The sequence below is a fragment of the Petromyzon marinus genome, chromosome 18, assembly GCF_048934315.1.
Source record: "Petromyzon marinus isolate PM22_M1 ecotype Great Lakes invasive population chromosome 18, UKy_Petmar_22M1.pri1.0, whole genome shotgun sequence".
Lineage (NCBI taxonomy): Eukaryota > Metazoa > Chordata > Hyperoartia > Petromyzontiformes > Petromyzontidae > Petromyzon > Petromyzon marinus.
In genome coordinates this window covers 1,647,613-1,669,816 of record NC_133684.1, presented here as the reverse complement: position 1 = coordinate 1,669,816, position 22,204 = coordinate 1,647,613, and the positions used below count along the sequence as shown (strand labels likewise).

At 48.8% G+C, this 22,204-nt stretch overlaps 1 protein-coding gene across 3 annotated transcripts in view; it reads left to right on the top strand.

Moving 5' to 3' along the window:
* The window catches only part of LOC116943539 (protein WWC2-like), a 110,595-nt gene that overhangs the window by 72,214 nt on the left and 16,177 nt on the right, over positions 1 to 22,204 (top strand). For all 3 annotated transcript variants that reach the window (XM_032956455.2, XM_032956454.2, XM_076067777.1), the window contains 7 exons: positions 4,701 to 4,790; positions 6,253 to 6,525; positions 6,941 to 7,308; positions 16,911 to 17,034; positions 17,783 to 17,866; positions 18,968 to 19,054; positions 21,300 to 21,492. In XM_032956455.2, coding sequence (XP_032812346.1) covers positions 4,701 to 4,790; positions 6,253 to 6,525; positions 6,941 to 7,308; positions 16,911 to 17,034; positions 17,783 to 17,866; positions 18,968 to 19,054; positions 21,300 to 21,492 — 1,219 coding nt within the window. The remainder of the gene's footprint in view (positions 1 to 4,700; positions 4,791 to 6,252; positions 6,526 to 6,940; positions 7,309 to 16,910; positions 17,035 to 17,782; positions 17,867 to 18,967; positions 19,055 to 21,299; positions 21,493 to 22,204) is intronic.

Genomic DNA, 22,204 nt, shown 5'->3' with positions numbered 1-22,204 from the left:
GCGCTGGGGGGGGCAGGCGGTGGTGTTGCGGATTATTAATTTACTAGCTATTTTTATTTTTTCCCAGGTCGGTCCCACTCGGCTATGTAGATCTTTTTCAGAAGCGACCTGGCCACAAATGACAGCCCCACAAAGTGGAAATTTATAGCCGCCAAATACTCTTAAACGCATGTTTATAAATACGGAGCGAAAAACCCGAGGGTGTGTAAAGCCTCTTATGAAATTTGGTACGTTATTTGTATGGGTTTGTGCTTCCAAAAAAAGTGTGACGAATGTAAGGTTCCTTATGCAATGACGAATGTAAGGTTCCTTATGCAAGAATACATTTCCAGGCCCAAGATTTTGTCTGTTGGACTGCCATCTTAGTTCATCTTAGTTGAAATAAAAATGCACTACTACGGAATGTACCCGTTGTATTAGTTACCGTGATATTATTCGCATAGGTCGGCCATTGAGAATCATTACTGCGAACTTATTATTCCTGGGAAGTTATCCTCGGTAATTAATTATGCCCAGGTGAGAGAGCCCAAAGGCTCATTTCTAGGAAATCCATCCCTGTTCCCTGAAAGGTGTCAAGTATAACAGAATGCGCTGAGCTAACCCATTTTAGGCCTACATTTTTCATCATGTTATTTACGGGCAGCTGTAAAACATCTATGGCAGGGCGCAGATCTTCTGCAGGTGTAAAAATCCGAGCGGCAGAAACGTCCCGTCATCACGCTTTTATTTTATCGTTATTGGTGCAGCCCCAATGGGGAAGGCATTGAGGGATGACGAGGGCAGGACACGTGGCTCGAGCGTCCGCTCGTGAATGTCCTTCTGACGTCCTGTCATGGGCTTGGCACTGCCCCCCCCAGGCGGGGGGATATTGACGCTCGCTGTCCCACCCACCCGCTCGCCGTGCGGAGAATCTTGTCTGGCAGATCTGTCATTGATAAACGGGAGTCCGTTGTCAGTCCACTGCTGGATGAAGGGCTCCCCCACGCTCTGCCAGTTTTGGTGGTTGGTCCTTGCGAGTTGGCACACGGAGGCCCCCCTGGACCAGATTAAATATCACTGCTCGCTGATGGCAGCCATGGCCGGGAATCGAACTCAGCTTGGCACGTTCATTGCACATTGTGCGAAGCAGTGATTTACATTCCATATTCCTCTGGCGTGGCTAGTATCACTCTAAGGACAACCAAAGTATTGTAAAATATTGACTTAAAGCTTTCGTGACTCCAGGAATTAATATTCTTTGGGTTTTTCGGTAAAGTCACGTAGATAGGTTCAAAAAATAAAAATAAAACTACGACGTTTCGATCGTCCTAGTATTTATTTTACTCGCTATAATGGACTGGTGGGCCGAGTTGGCCCTGATTAAATTATTTGAACTGGTCGCCTTCTAATTGTGAGTCAAGTTGTCTAGCTGCCTCTGCACGTTGTTACATTGTTCACTGATGAAGAACGAGCCTAGGAAATATGACCCACCAGCTGGGAGCTCGCTTATTACGTTGGGAGAAACTTTACTTAGCACGGCATACACAATTGTATTCCTCCTCTCCTTGCCCTATCCTAATTATAATCTTGCTTTTCTCGTGGTGTCATCGTGAGACGAAGAAATTACGATTATGAACTCTTGTAGCGAGCATTGCGCGCACCACCTTGTGTCGGAGAATGATCCTGGAAGAAGAATTCACGGAGCTACTTCCCAATTCAATACTTTAGCCGCAATCGGCACACCTCTTAGATGGCCAGTGAATGTTTGTTGCATGGCATTCAAACCACGTTCAATGATGAAAGCTAGAATATGGCAATTGAAATTAAAAAGCAAGTTTATTATGTGCAATCTTTCGTGTGTGGGGCTCTAAACCGTTACATTTTCACACTTAACCGCAATTTGTTCTGGTTGGCTTCGCGGATTCAAACCCCCGGGATCTCAGCAGTGCCGGCACCAGCACTCTGGCACTATATTGGCCCCATGAGCCACCCGAAGCGCCTCTTGCATGCGGACGCTTCTTCATGAAACAACAATTTTGCAACGGCAACAGCAACGGCAAAAAAAGACGAGGGGCACAACATAAACTCTCTTGGGTCGGCAGGTTCCAGCGCTCGCCCTGGCGCTTGCCAGTTTGCGTACGAAACTCTGCACCGGCTGATGGACGGCCAACGTGCCCTCTAACAGACTCTTCTTTGTTCACGCTCTTCTGTGTGCGCGGTCCGTGTTGCCCCACGGAGGGCTCTTACCTGAACACCGTGGGGGCCAGTGTAATGTATTATAGCGGCGATGTTTTTTTATTTCGTTAAAATATTTTCTAAAAGCAAGCCCCCGCCACCACCACCGTGTCCTATCTGTGGGAGGCAGACGCTGATATTCGTCGCTTAATTTCCTCCCTTGTTGATTTAATGAAACGAGCTGTGATGAAAGGCCCCAGGTGTTAAGTGCCCGTTTGATTTATTTCTGTAAAATGCATCGAACGCTTCACGCTTTCACAATCGGTCGTGCGCCGTGATTTATCAGGTACAGCATTTGTTTGGTTGGTTTCATTTATCTGGTCAATTTCCGTGCCAGACAAATCGCGGGAAGCCACATTGAGCTTATCGCTCATCCCAACAGCGCTCGGTTTGAGCTTGTTTCTGCCCTCCAAAGGCCACTGCATAGCCCCATTGTCAACAGGAGCCTCTTTGTGCTTAGCATTTTAAGCCAATTATTTTGTGGCAAACTGCACATTGCTTTTTTCACGTCGTTTCGTAAGCTTTAACGGGGAAAAAAATAATAGTCGTACGTTGACAAGTATGTGTTTCCTTTTAACATTAACTGAATGTTAATAGATAGAACTCTAAAAAATCCAGTGCCAGCGCACAGTGATAGGCTGCTGCTTGTGGAGGTGGGAACTGAAATGCAGAGATTTTTTACTTGACAAAACACAGCACTTCTCTCTTTGTGCCAAGGTACTTCGTCATTCTACTTTTGGATGATGGTTTCCTCAAGCCGCTTATGTATAAACAAGCAGACCAATGTCACGCAGGCTGAGTTTTCAGGTTAATTTTGTCTTTGAAGGATAGCCTTCTAAGCTATTGTTATTTTACCAACTCTTTTTCGGAAATGATCTGGCCACAAATGCTAACCCAACGAAGTGGCTTATCATGTGGAAATGTATTTATGGCAGGCAAATACTCTAAACGCACGTTGATTCTAAATGTAGAGGGAAAATCCGGAGACCCCGGAGAAAAATCCACACGACTACGGGCAGAGAGAACATACAAACCTCCAAATATACGGGCGTCCGGGTCAGGATCGTACCCACGACATCCTGTATACCAGGCGAGGTAGTTAACATCTCACCACCATGGCGCTCCTCTCCCCCACGAGTCAGCTGCTTTCAAAGGTGATGGCAGCTGTCCTGCGTGAGTGCCGTGGTTGTCTCTGCACCGGGGTGACCGTGGTTGTTGCCACAGCTGTAAAGTTCACGCGGCCGAAAGCACAAAAGCGCTGACCGGGCTCTTGAAATAACAGTGACTTGGTGTTTGCAAAAATAATAATTCAAGCAAACATTTTTCTTTTAAGTGCGAGGAATGAATGCTGCCTGTTGTAGTTACTGGGGGCAGGGGGGGGAGGTTATTTCGATTGTCGAATTTTCCGATCCGCAAAAAAAGTGACGCGTTTTCAGCATTCTTCATCTTTACGAACGTACGGCGCTCAGAAGCTGAATGCATCCCCAAAGTATGGCGACCCCTCCAAACATTAAACATCCTCCCAGGAGACATTAAAAACACATTTGTGGGTCTGAGATATGGATAAACTAAAGGTTATTCAGATTGGTGAAATGAGTCACAGATTAACCAAACAAACATTTCAAGTCGCCTAACATTAGTGTAGCCCAATATAGTTAATTGTTGATTTATCAATGTTCCTCTGGGCTAATGCTAGACCAGGCAGGCATTCTGTGATTGGGAGGATTAAACTATGGAAATACGTGCAGGCAGCCTGTGGGATTCCTTTGCCTTCTTGTTGTAATAACAATCGTAAGAATAATCGTGATTTAAGAGCACTTTGTTGAATCCACTGCTAGGCGAAGGACTCTCCACTCTCACACTCTGTCAGTCATGGGGGTTGTTTGACCTCACCACACTCCTCGGTCCGAGTTTAGTGAAGGGGCTGGAACCCAGGGCCGGTTTGGATATCGCCCGCCACTGATGTTCGATGTGACCAGGAATCCAACTTAAGCGTCTGGTGTGGTAGCGCAGTGGGCTAACCGCTCACTGCGCCACCACTCCTCCCCTTTCTTGTTGCTACTTTTACAAATGCCGCGTAGGGTGAAGCCGGCCACAGTGATTGTGGTGCCACGCGTGGATGAACACTGTTATTCCATTCAATTCTGGAGCTGAGGAATCATTGCATCGTTAATGTCACGGCGTAATTACTTTTCCTTACGGGGGCACTATTTGTAATTTTTCTTTGGCGGCTTTGGTGTCGTTGACATTAATCACTTTTAGCATTCATCCTCTGACGGCATTAGCTGCCATTGTAATTTACGATGATTATTTCTTACACTCGGCCCACGTGGACATGGCAGAATATTAAAATAAACCGCGATTGTTGAGCATCAAGACTTTTTTTTTTCAATTTTGGGACATATGGGGCCAGTAGGAAACGGCACCCCGCCCAGTCCGCTCTGCTTGCTGGCCGAGTCGATTTTCGTGCTCGCGACTGCGCGCAGGTTACAACTCCAGGAGAAGAGGAACAACCTTCTACGGCAGCTGGAGGATACCACGCGTCTGGCCTCCTACCTGCACACGCAGCTCAAGAGGTGTGACCGCCACCTCACCTGGCTCCCCCCCCCTCCCCCACACCCCGTCTGCACGCGGGCCTGCATTGGCGGTTCGTCGCCGGTGCTCGCTCGCTCGCGCGCTCTGCATGCTCGGGATTCCCCGGGACGTGAGCCCGGAGGCTTAAGGAAGGAGCCTGGCTTACTCGGCCATCCTAATGAGGACCTAATGAGACTGCACATGTGCGGCGTGCGGGACGAGATGCTCGCATTGGGAGAGCTTTCTTCAAAACCGCAGTGCGTGCGTGTTGATGTGTGCGTGCGTGCGTGGGCCACTTTGTCAACGCTCATGCTCGTGGCTTGCTTGCTATGCAATAACTTCGGAATGGTACTTGGGCAAGAGAGCGAATGCTTTATTACCGCAGTTTTTAGTTGTGGGCATTGAATAACTTTGTGGGGAGGAGGCTGACGAATAGATCGCACACGTAACTATTGGCAATGCTTGAATCACTCGTGCCCGTGTACGATGAGTGCATATGCATTTGTTTTTGCGTTAACAAATGCGTACGACATTTGTGCCGACATGTGCTCATAAATGGCAATGAGCTACAGACGGGAAGATAAATGTTAAAGTAGAATTGATTCAGTAAGTGACTCTTGATAACTAAAATAGCATAGTCAATGGGGCATCGTCCTGCTTTTCGGGCGCAGTTTTTGTGTTTCCCACTAAAGATGTCCTTGAGTGATCAAAACATGGTGGGGCCCTTGCAGTGAGCTTTCATTCCCTAAACGAAGTGAGGTTTTTCTTTTTAGTGAAGCAATGCATAGGCGCCCTGCCTGTGCGAGAGTGTACACTCTGCCGCCTCCGCTAACACATCCCCCACGTATGATTGTAACATACACACACAGACAGACGGTATCCGTCGGTACGTATAAACATAGTATGCAAAGGCGTACTTGTCAATCGAAGCCATGCTGTGCACAGATCTTGCGTGCGTAACGATTATCTTGAGCGAGATTTGGTTAATTGTTGTGATTGGGCATGGAAATTTCATGCAAGAACCAATGTTTTTTTTGTCACGTTCGTTCTGTATTGTGCCATTAGCAGAAAGGTTACATTGGCAAATCGTTGGCATAAATTGTTACTAATCAATTCTCAGACACGGTTCAATGCATATATCCTGATTTCGGGGAAAAAAAAACTGTTTTAGTTGATGAATCTGTTCCTCCAAATTTATACACATCATACACACATGTATTTATTCACCTAGTACACATTAAATAACCTAGAGAATGCCTAGACAGTGTTGTTAAAGCACACATAGTTGTTCATTGTCTCTTGTTCAAATAATCCATCGCGGGATTATTTGAATCTGATTCTGAAATTCTCATTCGCACGATAATCAACGCCACTGCTCCTCTCCTCTTCTTCCTCCTCCCCCTCTTCCTCAAACCTCCTCATCATCCTCCTCCTCCCCCTCCGTCCCGTCCGTGTGGCCCGCAGCCTCTCGGCGAGCACGCTGTCCGTGTCGTCGGGCAGCAGCCGCGGGTCGCTGGCTTCGAGCCGCGGCTCTCTCTCCGCCTCCAGCAAGGGGTCCCTGAGCTCGCTGAGCTTCACCGACATCTACGGGCTGCCGCAGAGCGAGCCCGCTCACCCGCTCGCCGCCTCCTCCTCCTCCTTCTCGTCGTCGCCGTCCTCGTCGTCGGGACAGGACCTGCGGCGCCGCGTCGACGTGCTCCTCCACGAGGAGCGCCCGCGGAAGATGGGCCCCGGCGGGTACGTGGCGCTGCCACGGGGGCATCGCGGGTGCCGTGTGCGGGGGACGTGGAGGGGGCGGGGGGGTGCGGGGGCAGCGGAGGGGGCGGCAATCGACGTCACTTCCGGATTTTTAAGTTCGGTGTTTCATTCCGGCACAAAGTGCCGTTCGTTCGTTTAAAGCGGGGGGGTCGGGAACTTGCGGCACGCACCCTGCGTACGGCTCGCGACTTCCTATCATGTGCTCAGTGTGAGGCCTGTCTCTTTGAAATGGCCCAAAAACAATATCCATCACCGTGGGCATGTTGTAAATGTGAACAATATTTAACACGGTTTTTCATTTTGCATTTATATAAGCAAACTGTTTACTTGGAGCCTCTTTAGGTCTGCAAAATAAGATTTAGGCGTTTACCCTTACCGGCGTTTTGTTGCGCAGCGCGGGCTCGGTGATCCGCGAGACCCGCGAGTCGCTGGGCTCCTCCCTGTCCCCGCGCTCCTCGCTCTCCTCGCTCTCCCCCCCCGGGTCGCCGCTCGTCGTCGACTCCGGCTCGGCGTTCTCTGCCGCGGCGCGCGCCGTCGAGCTGGGCCCCGAGTACGCGGAGGAGGACGAGGAGGAGGAAGAGGAGGAGGAGGAGGGCGACGGCGACGACGGCGCGGTCGCTCGCGCGCCCGGCTCCTTCCGCGAACCGTCGCTCGGGAACCCCGGCAAGGCTCCCGCCGGCACGGCCGCCTCCGCAGGCAACGCCGCTCGGTGCGCCGGTGATGCAGGGACACAGCTCAGCACCATCTCCGAGGCCGTTGCAGGTGAGCTCCCCACGAGAATCCACAGCCCGCTCCTCTTTAACTTTACGCGACCCATGGCCACGTGAGGCCCGTCTCCTGTGAAACGGCACGCAAATGATAATTAAACGTTACTCCGAGCATCTTGGCCGCAGTAAAACCGGGTCCTAGAGGGAGCAATATTTTTGACGTGGAAACCCCGTTTTTAATTTTCATCGCAACTCAAGTCACTTCTTCTGTCAGGGCAGAGGGCCTCTTGCAGTGACTGTGCTGCCGCCATGTCTGACTGTGTAATTCTAGCAACGCTCGCTTTCATAGTTACATTTTTCATTCTTAATAGGTGTCCTAGCTCTCACAGGTCTGCCACTATAGAAGTGATCCTCCAAATGGCAGTCTTTTAAGTTGTATTGCGCATTCTGAAAAAAAATCGCCGGCACAGATGGCTCGTAAGAAAACAGTGTATTGCATAAGTGCGAGAGGAAAGCTGTAAATTCAGGCTGCTTGATCCCACGCTGGTCTCGCCATCGCACAGCGAATGCACTGAGCACACTTCATTACTCGCACTAAGAATAGGAATTAGTTAAAAATAACAGTGTTCGAAATACGTGGAAATATACGGAGGCGTTATACATCCTTTTTTGAAGGGAGCATTGAACTATAAATAGGGTATTAAAAAAGGGTACTTGTATAGTTTTTCAAGCCACGAGACGGAGCGCAATATATGCGCGTTCGTGTCATTTGAGCTTTAAGATCAAAACAAGCCCTTTCGTGCAGCAGACCGACATCAGGATCAGTGTTGCTCACCGCACTGGCGGCAACAAAATTCCCCCCCCCCCTGGTTCCGCTTTATTCTCCTGTGGGTCCCTCCCGCCACTCTCCACCGCTCAGGCTCTCTCCCATGACTCTCTTCGTCCGTCTTGGCGTCTGATAATCCGAACGCGCGGGTTTATTTTTTTTTTAACTGTCGTTTCCAGCGGTCTGTCCCCCAACTCTGCCGATGCATGGCGGAAAAAAATCCAATGGCGCCTTTGGGCGTGCTATCTGCCTAATGGAGGTTAAATTAAACTACATGGCCCGTGGAAAACGCAGATAATTTGAAGGGACATGGGCGGCATTCGCACGGTGTTAAAATAAACCGAGAATAAGGCAGAGCACACCAAGGCGTGAACGTTGCCAAGAGTTTACATGTTTGATCTCGTATTTACTCGCTCTGGAATTGTTTTTTTTTTATCTTCGTATAGTATTTCGGAAAGAGAGACACATTTTGGAGGTATTTCTTTCGTGTAATATGACTAATGTTGCCAAAATGTACATATCCATTGACTTAGCCAAAATTTCAAATTGTAGTATAATGAGAAGAATTTACAAGGGACTAGCAGTGCATAAGTTATTGTCATTGGCACGGGATAATAACGTCGGCTCCTAAACGTGACGTTCAGCGAAGACACCCATGGGCACAAGATTCATCGGATTATTAACAGGGGAGACCCCACGCTCGGGCCAGCATGCGTTTAAAAAAAAAACCACGACACAAAAACAAAAAAGGCTGGAAATTTTTGCCGGCGTCCTTGAAAGGAGACAAAAAAGTGGTGGTGGTGGTGGTGGTGGAGGGGGGTGTGGTGGGTGGGGGGGCGAGTGAGTGAGGGAAAAGAAGAAAATGGACTGAAACCGTAGTAGACTTTTTCATTTTGGAATTGCGCTCCTCTTTGATGCGGCGGCTGAATGCACGGCTCGGCAGATTTACAGGAGGGCACGGCAGCTGTGGGCCGGCGTTTGGCGCGCAAGGCGGGGATGGAGGGTGGAGAGGTTGTGGGGGGAGGGGTGCGGTGCAAACGAACCGGAGCCGTAGCCCCACGCTGCGTCAAGCGGCTCGCGGGGTTGGTGGGGAGGAGCTGTTCGGGAGAGGTACGGCGAGCGGAAGGCACCGATCTCCCGCGAGGGAGCGGAGGCCGGCGGGGGGCTGCACGCCGCGGCCACCGTGCGGAATGCCCTCTGCGTGGCTCCCTTTTCAGAGAGGAATGCGGCGTGGCCTGTTTTCCCGCACCCGTGGGAGTGGTGCCGTATGTGCCTCTGCACATCGCCGGGGTCCAATTAATGCCGTGGAAGCCGTCTCCCTCTGCCTTCCGCTCGCTCGCTCGCTAGCTCGCTAGCTAGCTCGATCGATCGATCGATCGCAGTAGGTCGTGCGAGTGTGGCCGGCCGTCTTCGCACAATTTTCTTCTGCCGGTTTTATTCTTTTTATTGCTACAGCTGGGGGTGTCCCAACTTCAGAGGATTTCTTTGCACTTTGGCCAAGTTCAGATCCGCAACCTGTCATAAATAAGCAGCTTTTAACGTCTTGCACAGCTCATGAGGCTTACTTATCTGAGTGTTTTTGCCACCCTTCGTTTAAGTGTGGATATAGGGCATGATTATATGATTAAAATTGTTCTAAACACTCCAGAGCGGTTTACTACCCATTGCTCCTTCCACCAACGGAAGGACCTGTCTTAACTCGGAACGTGTCGTGTTCTTTATGCCATCGACAAACTCTTTGTACGGTAAAAGATGAGTGTGCATGGGGTACTGCCGGGCTGCCAAAATGTAATGAGTGGCTTTGGGATAATGAATGCATGAGCACGTTTTTATTTTCAGCGTTAGTGTGAAACGGCGCAAGATAAGTACCCAGCAGAGCTATTTTCACAATTAGATCCCATGATGGGATTAGGGGAACATTTTAAACCGACGCTACAGGAAATGAACAATCCATTATAGGGCTGCGCCTGGTGACTACTCAACGAGCCTCGGCCCCGGCACGGAGAGAATAATTCCCCCGTCTCAGCCGGGACCGTGGCAGTTGCAGCCGCGAGTCTGCGGCCGCTGATGCTGCGGGAACTCGCAGAGTTTCGGTGAGGCAGCCCGATGTTGTTGCACGTTTTTCAAACGCATTCATGGTGGGTTGTGACCCCCCCCTCCCACCCTCCGCTCCCCCCCCCCCCCCCCCCCAAAATAAAAAGCTTTCCTCTCCGCGTGAGAACCCTTCTCATGCAGTGAGGAATGCTGCTTTTTTTGTGAGACCGCCCCCTCGGGCTTGAACTCGGCGCCCCAGAGGTGCTGGCTCGACACCCAGGCATTTTTTATGTCTTTCTTTCTTTCTTTGAGCAGTGTGGCTGCCTTGATCTGTATACAGCTCATTGGCAAGACAAGCCCCGCAGCGCTCTCTCTCTCTCTCCTCTCTCTCTGCTAAGTAATCACGGGTGACTTTGTGGACAAATAGGGTGCGATGCTGGCACGCACGGAGTCCCGGCGTGTTTGGGTACCGTGGGATTGTTTACATTCACTCGTTAGCAGGTATAGGATTTTTCCGGTGGCCCGGTTCGATATTGTCTCAAGTCATGGACTGCGTTGTGATCAAAGCGGCGATGGGGGGCTCGCGCAAGCCACAAAGCGGTCGGTCGGCTTCAGTCGTGAAAACATACATCTGACCCTGCGGGCCACACGGTCTCATTCTCTCCCATTCAGTGTGTGACTAATAAAACGTTCCCGTACACACTCGGGTTTTGTAATGCATGTTATTTTATGGTAGGCAGTGACATTCGGTGGCGTTTAAAACATTCAGTGGTGCCGCTGTCTCGTTAAATAGCTGTGGGCGTAGTGGCAAAGGTTGGTGGGATATGCAAATGTGTGAAACTGCCTAACCCACTGGGCTGTGAGGTAGCTTGCAGATGACAGTACGACAACTGGGTGCATGAACATATCCGTTCAGTTTTAAACATTATCCCCTCAAGGATATTGATTTTCTCCAGGGTACTTTTGCTTCATCCCAACTGTAAAACACTGCTTTCAAGGAAATTTGTATTATTATATTTGTATCCATACTATGAGAATAATGTATAGCAATCGGAAGCATCCCAAATGCCGGCGTAATAATTATCATTTGAGCCTGGGACTGGAGGCTGCACACCAAGTACTTGTGAAGGAAAGGAGCGCTGCCTGTAACTACATTCTTTGTTAAGAACCTTTAAACTAGGTGCATGAGTCAACTTGGACTGGTGGAATGTCCTGTTGCAGGAATGAGGTTAAATCGCATTTAGCACGTGGGAGGAGGAGGAGGAGGAGGAGAGTGCCACCTCGGACAGTCCACTGTCTGCTAATTCAGGGACATGATTTCATACTGGTATGCAGCTTTTCCTGCATTAACCTTTCATGTCCACGAGCAGTCGCATTTTCTGTGCCTGCCGCACTGCAGGGATTCCACAGTCTTGGTGAGTGGGTGGACGCGTGAGGGGTGTTTGGTTTAGGGGGCGGCTATCCGAACTGTGTCATCAGAGTTTATTGGTTTGACGCACCCATTGAATGTCTTCTTCCTCCTGGTACAACATCGGGCAAACATTGTGGGCCCCATAAATTTGTCCTCACTCGTTTTTTTTTGTTTATACCCATGATCGAATGTTTATTCGCTCACATTATTTAACGTATTTTTCAGTTGGCCTGTACTTTCACAACTCAACATTGACTTGACTTTTTAAATATCGCCTAAACTACCATCTATTTTTAGATTTGTTTGCACTCAATTAGACTGATAACGATCTGCCCTTTTTGACGACTCATTTTATCGACTCAGTTAAAAAGCTAAAACTATTATTTACAGTCCTTTGTCAATCCGTTGCTGGATGAGGGTCGTCTCTGAGTCGTGGTCATGTCATGAGAATAATTAGACCATACTTCACCACACCGGTCAACGTGGGCTGGTGAAGCTGGGACCCAGGAGCAGTTCTGAAGTCATTCGCCACTCAGTGTTAGCCACGATCAGGAATCGCACTCAGGTCACCGAGTTCATGGTCAAGTGTGCCATCCACTGTGCCACTGATCCAGAATGTTTGTTTAGTAATATACCGTAATTACGGTTATACTTATCGCAAGATTAAAAAAACATTTCTGATTTAAAACACAGCTGATGGAAGACTCGAGTATGGAATTTCCCATGGGCAAGTAACAAAAAAAGAGTTGTCCGTATAATAAAAGCCAGCTCGGACCGATTTATAATTCATTAAAAGGATAACCCTGGAATGGGCTGCTTTATTTGCTGTCTTTGATTGTTACCACGGTGGGCGGTGATAAAACCATTGACAAATGTCTCAACAGCTGGGGTCGTTGAGCGTTCCCAACCGATGACGGCTTTTATGGCACGAGCCGTGCCTACGATAACGCCGCTACTTTTGTTTCTTTGCCTTCGGTGCGATTCTCCAATGCCTTGCCGCTCTCAGCACAGTTACATGGCTTACGTTCTCACCGAATATTTTCCAGGTCGCTGATAGACCGAGAGGTGGCACGTGACTGGGTAGCCAAGACTGAAGTTAAAGGGTATACTGGATGTGGTTAGCAATGTGCCGGAAATATTTTTTGTGTCGCTGACCCGGACAGACAAGGCCGAAAGAAATCCCTTCGTAAAGCCAAGCATTTTACCATTCCTGTGCATCCTGTATTTAAGTTGATCTTCTTTCGCACCGTACGTATAAAACCGTGCTAATCGGTGCGCATTCCTCCATCAAGGAGAAAGGGTTTATTGCTCGGCTGCTCCCATCCCTGTGCAATCCACCAATCCCCCTTTTGCCCAGTTTTGTAGCTCGCGGATGAATAGTTTTGCCGTGCTCACGCACTCCCGCCTGCTCCGCATTAACCGGGGAGGGTGGGAGGGGGGCGTTTTTTGTCCGGACGTTGGGTGTAATTGCATGATTGCATTAAGCGACGCTCGCCCGGCGGCTGTTTTGTAGTTTGCAGAAATAAGGTCGCATTAGGCAGGAGTAACTGAAAACATAAACGATGACATCTCTACGGGATGCGGTAATGCCGTGCGCAAATTCAGTTCAGGAGAACAGCGCCAGCCACTGTTTGCATCCAACCTTTTCCAAAGCAGACAGGCCACGAAAGAAGATCTTTATATTCTAGATTTGAAGCTTTCGTGACTGCAAGGATCCATACTCTTTGGTTCTATTTGGTGACTTTACCGAATAGAACCAAAGAGTAAAGATCTTTATAATGTCTTTTTAGGAAGAAGAAGAATAATACGACTAATGTCATTATTTATATCAAAAGTATTTCTGAGTCTCAAGCCCTTTTCTCAGGAGAGTCCTGCATTCAGATTTTTGGCCAATTGCATATTAAGAAGCATTTGTGTGTGTGTGTGTGTGGGGGGAAATCGGAGTGACCTTTAGAAAATCCTTGCTTTATGAGCTCATGTTACTAAAAATTACACACGGATCGGTTTACCAACCCCCACATGGTGCACTCCTGGCAGATCCTGCCAGTGGTGCACGTCACTGTGCAGTGGGCCCAGTGGGTTTGGCAGTTACACATCTGAATGGTCCGCCAATCCTTGCTTGCAAAACACTAAATTCCTGGCGTGTGCTACCATTATAACTGCATTCACTTCAGCGGAAAATGTTCGCTCGCACCTCTGTGATGCATCTCGTCCGTACTGAATAGAATGCGCGTTTAGTCACGTGATGGTGGCAATGACTGACAGTCCGTTGGCTCACAAGCTACCTTATTAAAGCTGCACGCGTCCCATTTTTGTTGCTGCTATGTTTAGGTTTTGGTCATCTCTGACATTCAGATGCCACGTGAATTCTAAACAGGATGTCAGGTGGTAGGATGCGTCAAGTCTTGGCAGTGGGCGCTCACACTTTGCATGCCCCTGAGCATACACACCGCATAGTAGTGTGCGCCCGTAATCTGCACACGCCCCATACCTTTGTTAAATACAAAGTATTTGTCCCCGAGGTGAACTCACTGGTTGAAAGAAGAGGGAGGCTGTCTTTGGCCCTAGTATTGGTCGCCCTTCACCGGGGGGGGGGGGGGGGGGGGGGTGGGGGAGCCTTCCTTAAAATAGTGGCTGACTGTGGCTTTGTGGGCCCTTTGAGCTCGCCTCCTCTGCTGCTGCTGCTGAGTGCCGGCTGCGCCCCGAGACACCGCCCCCAACGGAAAATGGAAAAATAAACCCCGGCTCAAAAATTAGTGCACTTGAAACTGAGCCCCTATGTATAGCGCATTTCGTAACAAAAATGCCACGTTCGAAATTAGCCCTTAAGTATAACGTGTCTTTCAAAGTGGCGTCTGGTAATTTCGGCTATTTGAATCGGCGGCAAATTTTAAAGCCGCCTCCCTGTTTGGCAATGCATTTGGCAGAGTCATTGAGTGGCCCCCTGCTATTTATGCGGTGGCTGAAATGTGCTCAGAGTGTGCGTCTGTGCTCCGAATAGTCGACTCTTTTTACTCTTCTCTGAGCAGCTGACGGGCCTCTGGGCCGAGGTCCCCTATAATTTATCCTCGGCGTTTATGGAATTTTTGTACGTAATTTTAGCCCTGCTGGGTGCGGAAATAAACTGGTGCTATTTTTAGACGTTTTCTTGGTAAAATAGTGATAATATTATTAATCCCTGCCCCTCCACAGACGTAGGTAATTGTATGCAAGATTTGCCCGTGTGCTGTTGCACTGCACGTGTGGCTTGGGATATTTATTATTTTGAGAAAAGTGTGAAGCTGAAGTCGATATTTATTTTTTTACAAGCCATTTTCTCAGTGTATTAATAACACATGTAGGGTGTCACATTGAGGCCCATTTCAATGCTGATGTGGGCTGGGAGAGGTTTATATTACGCACCCATGTCACTTTTGTTGTATTGATGTTTATGAGGTTTATTTGGGAAAATCCATAACGTATCTATTGGCTCATACCGGCGATGACTTGCAGGGCTGAAATATGCTCCGAGTGTGCGTCTGCGCCCCAAATAGTCGGATCTTTTTACTCTGCTCCGAGAAGCAGCTGATGGACCTTTCTCAACCAAGGCGCCTTTTAATTTAGCGTGGCCATTTATGGAATTTGTACGTAATTTTAGCCCTGTTGGCCATGGAAAACATGGGCTGGCTCATTCCCACTATGGAGGTAGACTCAAACTGGTGGCAGCAATTTTGAATAATTATAATAAATTTTTATCGAGATTTGATTCAAGAGTAGCTTCCTTATTTTACTGACATTCATGTTGTCTCATTTTTAGTATTTGCTCCATGGGCCTAAATGTAACATTACCCAATGATTCATAAAAAAATATACAAAACTCGCAATCGATTCTTACACACTATTTCACATGTATATTGTGAGCATATGAATAGATTTTAATTGGTGAATCGATTGATTATTACATCCATACTCATCTACACACTATTTTTTTGCGCAAATGTTCATGTGAGGAGCAGAGTTGATTTTCTGGGCATGGCAAACATGAGTGATGAGTGATGTATAAACCAATTCCTGGATCCCTTCCTTCAACCAGTCCGCTCTGGCCAGCATAGCGAATAATGTTCTAACAACCCCCACGGCAGACACTGTGGGTAGGCCTTCATCCAACAGTGGATTGACAAAGGGCTATAAAATGTCGTTACGTAAAGTGTATAAACATAAATGCGTGCGATGAATATTAAGTAATATAAACCACTCGAGTGCACTTGCCGACAGTAATAAAGAAAGTCCTTCTTGTGATTGCCGTCGGAGATCAGTGACATGAAGAGTGGCACTGAAGCGCCGTAATTGATGACATCATCTGAGAATCCCACGCTTGGTACCAATGCAGCAGAGTTGCGGCTCGGCGGGTGAGCCGAGCAACCAGGCGTAGTTGTTCTCACATGGCCTGCTGCTTTTGTAGCCCTGCTATCGCCGATGCTTCTCTTGGGCACTGTTCGTTTTCAAAGTGTTTCTTTGAGCTACGTTGAATGTTTTAAATTAAATTAGTAATTAAATACATCTCGTTTATTAACCTCTTTACTCCTTCGAGCCACTGCCCAATGCAACACACACTGGCACACAAGGCCATGTGGTTGATATTTTTAATTAATTCATTAGGATATGTATGTATGTTGAACTTCTTTCGCACCATACGTAACCAACCGTGCGAATCGGAGGTGCGAAGAAGAACAACAAACGAATCGTCTTTAAAACAAAGGTTACTTTATTAAATGCAAATTAAATACGCGTACTGCATTTGAATTGAGCGTGATCTTCATTTTCAGACATTGGAAGTAACGTTTACTCTTGGAATATTTTCTTCACAGCGTCCGAGCTTCTTCACAGCGTCCGAGCTTAGCGATCGATTCTGAAATCAAATGAGAAGGCAGTGTGCATTATTATTGGAATATTTTGCTCGCAATCAGGGGTCCTTTATTCCACCTCTTATAGATGAGACTGCCTGTTCCCCTCTGTCTTACACAAGTGTACAGCTTCGCGAATGAGAAAACAAAAAGGCTTTAAAGTTACGGACAATTGCGACACCATAGTGCGTTTCTAGTGCTCTAACTGCATTGTCGCATTAGCGCGTCTGTGAGTGGCGTCACGAGGAGAGAGAAGGTACACCACCGGCGAGAGGGGCAAACTCCAGGAAGAAGAAGGTGACATCACTTGGCCGCTGTAATTAATGACGCGTTCTCTCGTTAACCAAGCTTTCAACTCGGGTTGCACGTCTCGGGACTGATGGCCAAGGGTTCGTATCTCCAGTGTCCAATCTGTTTGTTTTATGGGTTTGCATCTTCCTTTCAACACACTGCATTTTCGCGTTCCCACGGGACTCGCGTGACGTCATTCCACGCTCCCGCAGGCATGAACATGGCGGAGGACCACGAGGAAGCGCTGGCCGGGAGGAAAGCTCGCGGGGTCTCGGCTGCTGTCTCGGACGAGTCCGTGGCCGCCGACAGCGGGGTGTTTGAGGCGCCGGCTAAAAGGTGCCGCAGTCACGACGACCCGGGCCTCGCTTTGGTGCCCGGCACGAAACGTCTGTTGCGTGCAGACACGCGGCCGTGTGAAGTGGGCAGGGGCGTGTCTACAAGAGGCAACGTGTTTGTGTGTCTGTAGCAACAGTGATGATTACTTGAACTGGTCCTGGGCCTCTCCTAGGTCGACTTGGTCTCAAATGAGTACCTGGTGCAATGTGTAAACAAAGCAACTAGGGAGACAAAGGCGACCAGGCGTAGTGTTGGCCACCCACCTCCTCCTAGTGTGCCTTTCCGGCCTTCGTAGGTGCTCGCTAACAGCACTTTCCCCAACAGTCTGTTAAGGCCTTCAGTAGGGATCTTTGTCTTTGTAGCAACGAAATACGTTCATTTATCCGGGCCCGGAGGGATGATTGCTTGAGTGCTTCTCATGAATGGAGCACCACATTTATGAGAAGCACTCAGTCCGTACTCCTTCCACAATCTATCATCTTTCCGAAATGCGCATGTCAAAGATTTAGCTTTTGCGGACGTATTGATTCCCGTCAATGTGTTTTGCCTACATTTGACACGCCCTGTCTGCACCAAAGGAAATCCTTCGCATTCCTCCATCACATTCTTTGTTACAGTACCAGGTTTACATTTAAACCAAATGTCACGGTGTATTTCGGTGCTTGTTAATTCAAGTCTTGTCTTTCTGCGTTTAATTCGACTGCGTGGAGCGAGTGCCGTATTGATCGAACCCGTGCCTTTCGGGCAGGCCCGACGAGTCGGAGGAGGCGTTTTACGACGAAGATAAGGCGACGTGCGGAGTTGCCGCGGCCCAGATCCAGCTCGACATGAGGTTCGCGTCCGCGCGCTCTCGTTCATCTGCGTGGTGACGTTACGTGCCAATACACGGGGCCCGTCGTGTGCAAGAGGTCAATTTGTCCCAATGCAAGCGGCACCCGGAAGATGTATTCCCACCCACGTGGCGGGTGAGGTTAGCGCCACCTCTACCCGCGCTGCGGTGTTGGCTTTTTGTCCCGAGGTGGACCTCGCCCGCCTCGACCGCAACGGTGAGCGATGGCCCCTCCCGTGGGGCCGACGGGCCGAAATGAATCGTTGCGGTGATCAGTAACCCTGTCAGCCCACTGAGACATCGCCCACCAACCGCCGGTGAGCGGCGTCTAAGTAAATGTGCGGTCAGATATCCCCCACCGCTCGCTCGCACGGCATGGGGAAGCCTTCATCCGGCCATGGACCGCCCAAGGGCTGTCTGTGAACATACATGTACCTGACTGGGTACGAGGAAGGCTTTGCACGAGCAACCTGCTCAGCATTACGTGGGCGATCCACCGTGACTTTAGAGATCCGATTGATAACCCAAAAAACGTTTAGCTCTCATGTTGTAGAGATGTACATTGCTCCCCAGACGGTTCTGACGCGAGTTTGATCGTAACCACGTTGTTGTAGAATTTAGACATTTGGGCACGAGGTAAAGAGAGTGCCGTAATGACAAACATGATCATAACTTCATGGATTTTTTTTCTTATTAACTAAGCTTAATACTCGTGTTTTAATGGCCCTAGTCAGACAAACAGGACACGCATACAAAATAAGAGCTGTTTGTGTGTTTTCTTTGTGTGGCTTCCTTATCATATGTGTACCGCTTGTTTGCTGAGATCTTGAGCTGAAAGATACTACTTCGTGGTTTCAGTTTGTATTAGTTTATGGCATGATACATAAAATAAATGTGTCGATGAGTGAAGCCACAAAACCATCTAAAAATTACTAGCTACTTGTTTTTGTTACCTGTGCCACAAAACCACAGTCTGGAATGATACTGCAAATGGGTCGGCGATCGGTGGGGTTCCGCGTGCCCCCTAGTTGGAGCGGGGCTCCGCACGGAGACCAATTCTCGTTGCCTTGGTTCGCGTGTCTGTGCCCGCGTCTCCCCTGCCAGGTATGACGCGGAGGAAGGTGTGTTCATGGTTCACGTCCTTCAGCTCAAGAATCTGCAGGCCCTTTGCATCCCCGATGGGAACAAAGTGTAAGGATTTTGTTATCGTTCACACATTTAAGTTCTCCCCTATACTAACGCCTGTCAGTGTTGCGTTCCCGCAGAGTCCCCAGGTATTTTTCACGTGTCGCGAGCATTGCCACCTCGAGTGACTTTGGAATATCCTCCCATCAGCTCTATTCCCAAGTTGATATAACCTTGCTTATTTTAAGAAGCATATTAACGCTTGTCTATTATTATACCTTCCTTTCTGCTGTGTATTGCTGTCCGTCTGGCATTCTGAGCATTGGGATCGGTGTCTCAGCTACTGTAATAAACAAAATAAGAGAAACGCGTTTTTCAAAGTCGGCGTCTCCCTGGTCAGACGAGCAATGTGGGACGGTGTTCGGCTTTGACTTTATATCGTTGGTGTAAATTCCACGTGTTTGTGATTAGGGCCAGCCTCTCCACTGTGGACTTCTATTGGTCCCAGAGAATATGTATTCGTGACCTTCCAATTGCGAGTCGGGCTCTCTAACTCCTTAGCCCAGAATGAGGGCGTTTAATTGGGTTTTGGACTCTGGTACAATATTGATTTGTCATTAAGCTTTTGTTTATCCTACTTAAAAACCTCGGGCAATTACAGGCTTGTCAATTACTAGCTTATCGAAAAAGGGGCCATTACACCTTGTCGCAGGGCTCTCGCCATTAAGGAAGTTCATGGAACACAGACAGACATCCCGATATCATTTATAGGCGACGCAGAATTTTTCTGCTTGCACATGGGACAAAAAGTGCACGCCCATCATCCTCGGGCACGCACAGTCACGGAGCAGTGAATGTGGCCTCTAATGAGCGCGCGGGACTTGAGGTGAAGCCCGTAGATTTTTTATTTTTTTGTGTCAAGCGCGTGTTCAGGATTAAGGCATTCCATTCTCCCACTTAGGCCCTTTCTTGTGAATCCCACTCGGTGCTTTTGTGCCAAAATCGGAATGATTTTAAGCAGCCTTAGGTGCCCTTTTTCTGCGTGGGGCGGCTCGTTAGGTGTAACACATGCATTCTGTTAAAATGCCCCTAATGGCATTTTTAACGCCTTCGAGAGAAGCAAATTGCTCCAGTTCAGAATAATCTGAACAACGTGCACTGCCCATGTGCAGCCGGTGCAAAGCTTAACCATGTGTGCTCTATTGGGGTATTGAAATCTTTGGATTACAGTGGCAAGTGGATTTATTGAAATGCCAATTATTGGAACATTTTTATGTGCACATTTCGCTTTGATGTCCCAACTCTGTTATGGCTCTTGGAACATAAATGGAAAATGTTGAACTCTGATGCAACCCTAATCCTAACTCATTTGTAGATTTGCTCTCATACAACATTTAAACCTAACCCACTCCTGAATATTAAACTGAACCTGTCTGTAAGTCCTGACACTCCAACCCTAAGTCTAAACCATCTATCTACGTACGTATGTTGAACTTATTTCGCACCGTATGTAGCCAACCGTGCTTATCGGAGGTGTGGGGGAAGGACAACAGCTAAACCAACCGTTATCTATGGACGCTGATTCGAACACAAACCCTTACCATTACAGTATATTCCTAAACTCGAACCATAACTCAATTTCTCACCTTAACTTCAAACACACCCCTGAACCCTAACCATGACCATTATTCCTGCCCTTAAATTTACACCAACTAAAGCCATATCTCAAACTAGACCTCGAACCCTATTCCGAACCCAAACGCACCCTCGGCATCTCTGCTGGACCAGCGGGCATCAGTCGTAACAATCATACGTGTTTTTTGGTAAATGCGCCATTCTTATAGCACAAGGCTATCAAGAAAGGTGCTCTGTTCCACAGACGGGCCTCGTAGAGGGCGATGTTTCGCCATCATCATCATCATTACGGTCCATGGGCAGACAGCCACATTCCTCTGTCTGCTGTGCCAATACGCTCACGTAGTGACCACATCTTTCTGGCACCAATCTCTCAAGTCGTTGTCAAGCCATTCTCCTCTGTTGGGTCTTCCCTCTCTTTGCGGTTCCTTCCATGTGTACGATGTCGATTTTTACCCAATTAAGTGATTTTGCGGGTAACTTCAGTAATGCGTTTCGTGACACGTACATACACGGTCTGCCCTGAATCCATATGTCTATTTAGACTGGAGGAATCCAATGAGCTATAAAGCTTTTTTTCACCGATGCGCCTTTCCCCGGACCAAGCCGCCCGCGTGTCCTCCGTACTACTACCGCCCGCCACGTCCGTCCCCGGCCCCTTTCCGCGTGCGCGCAGGGCGGTGCGTGCGGTGCTGCTGCCGTGCGGGGCCGGCGGGCGCGGCGTGCACACGAGCCCCGCGGTTCCCTGCGTGCCGGGCCTCTGCCGCCTCGGCTGGAGCTACCGCGAGAGCGTTCCGACCGCGGGCGTGCTGCGCGCCAAGACGCTGCGAGTCGACGTCCACACCGTGGGCCCTCCGGAGCAGGCTCTGGTACCGACCCCCCGCCCCCCCCCCCTCTTCTCCCCCCCCCACCGCCTCCGCCAAACACCACCCCCGTCGCTCCACCACGACACCCAAAATTCGCGACAACAGCTGTCGCAGCGTTCACAATCGTCAGCTGGCTTCGACATTATCATCATCCTCGTCATTAAATATTATACCAGGCCTTCCATGCGCTGGCTCCGTGAGGCTCAGTCTGACTGCAGCATTGGCTAGCGAGCAGGCTTGGTCTGCTCGATGGGGAGATATTGCTATATTGCTTCCCGGTAAAATTTATTTGCGAGTAATTGATCAAATTTGCACCATGACGCAAGCACACATGGCTCTTTGTGACATAACATCGTGAGATCTTTAATGTTCACTGTGAAACAGACGGCACGGATTTTTATCGTTAACACAGCCGCACTATTAACCAGGGTGGCCGATGGATTTTAACTGCAAACCTCTGCAACAAGCAGCAAACACGCTACCACTCAGCAGCCTAATCCAGCTCTTGCATGGCATGGGTTCATGAAACAATGTTTTGCGAAACTCCCAACACGTGCATATGTGTGTTGAACTTCTTTCGCAACCGTTACGTAGCCAATCGTGCTAATCGGAGGTGCTGGGTATTATGGTGGCCCCGGAGGTAGCAGTACAGAGAATGAGTTTGTGAATCCATCTGTGTAGACCTTTTGAGTGTTATCCCCTCGTGTGTGTGTGA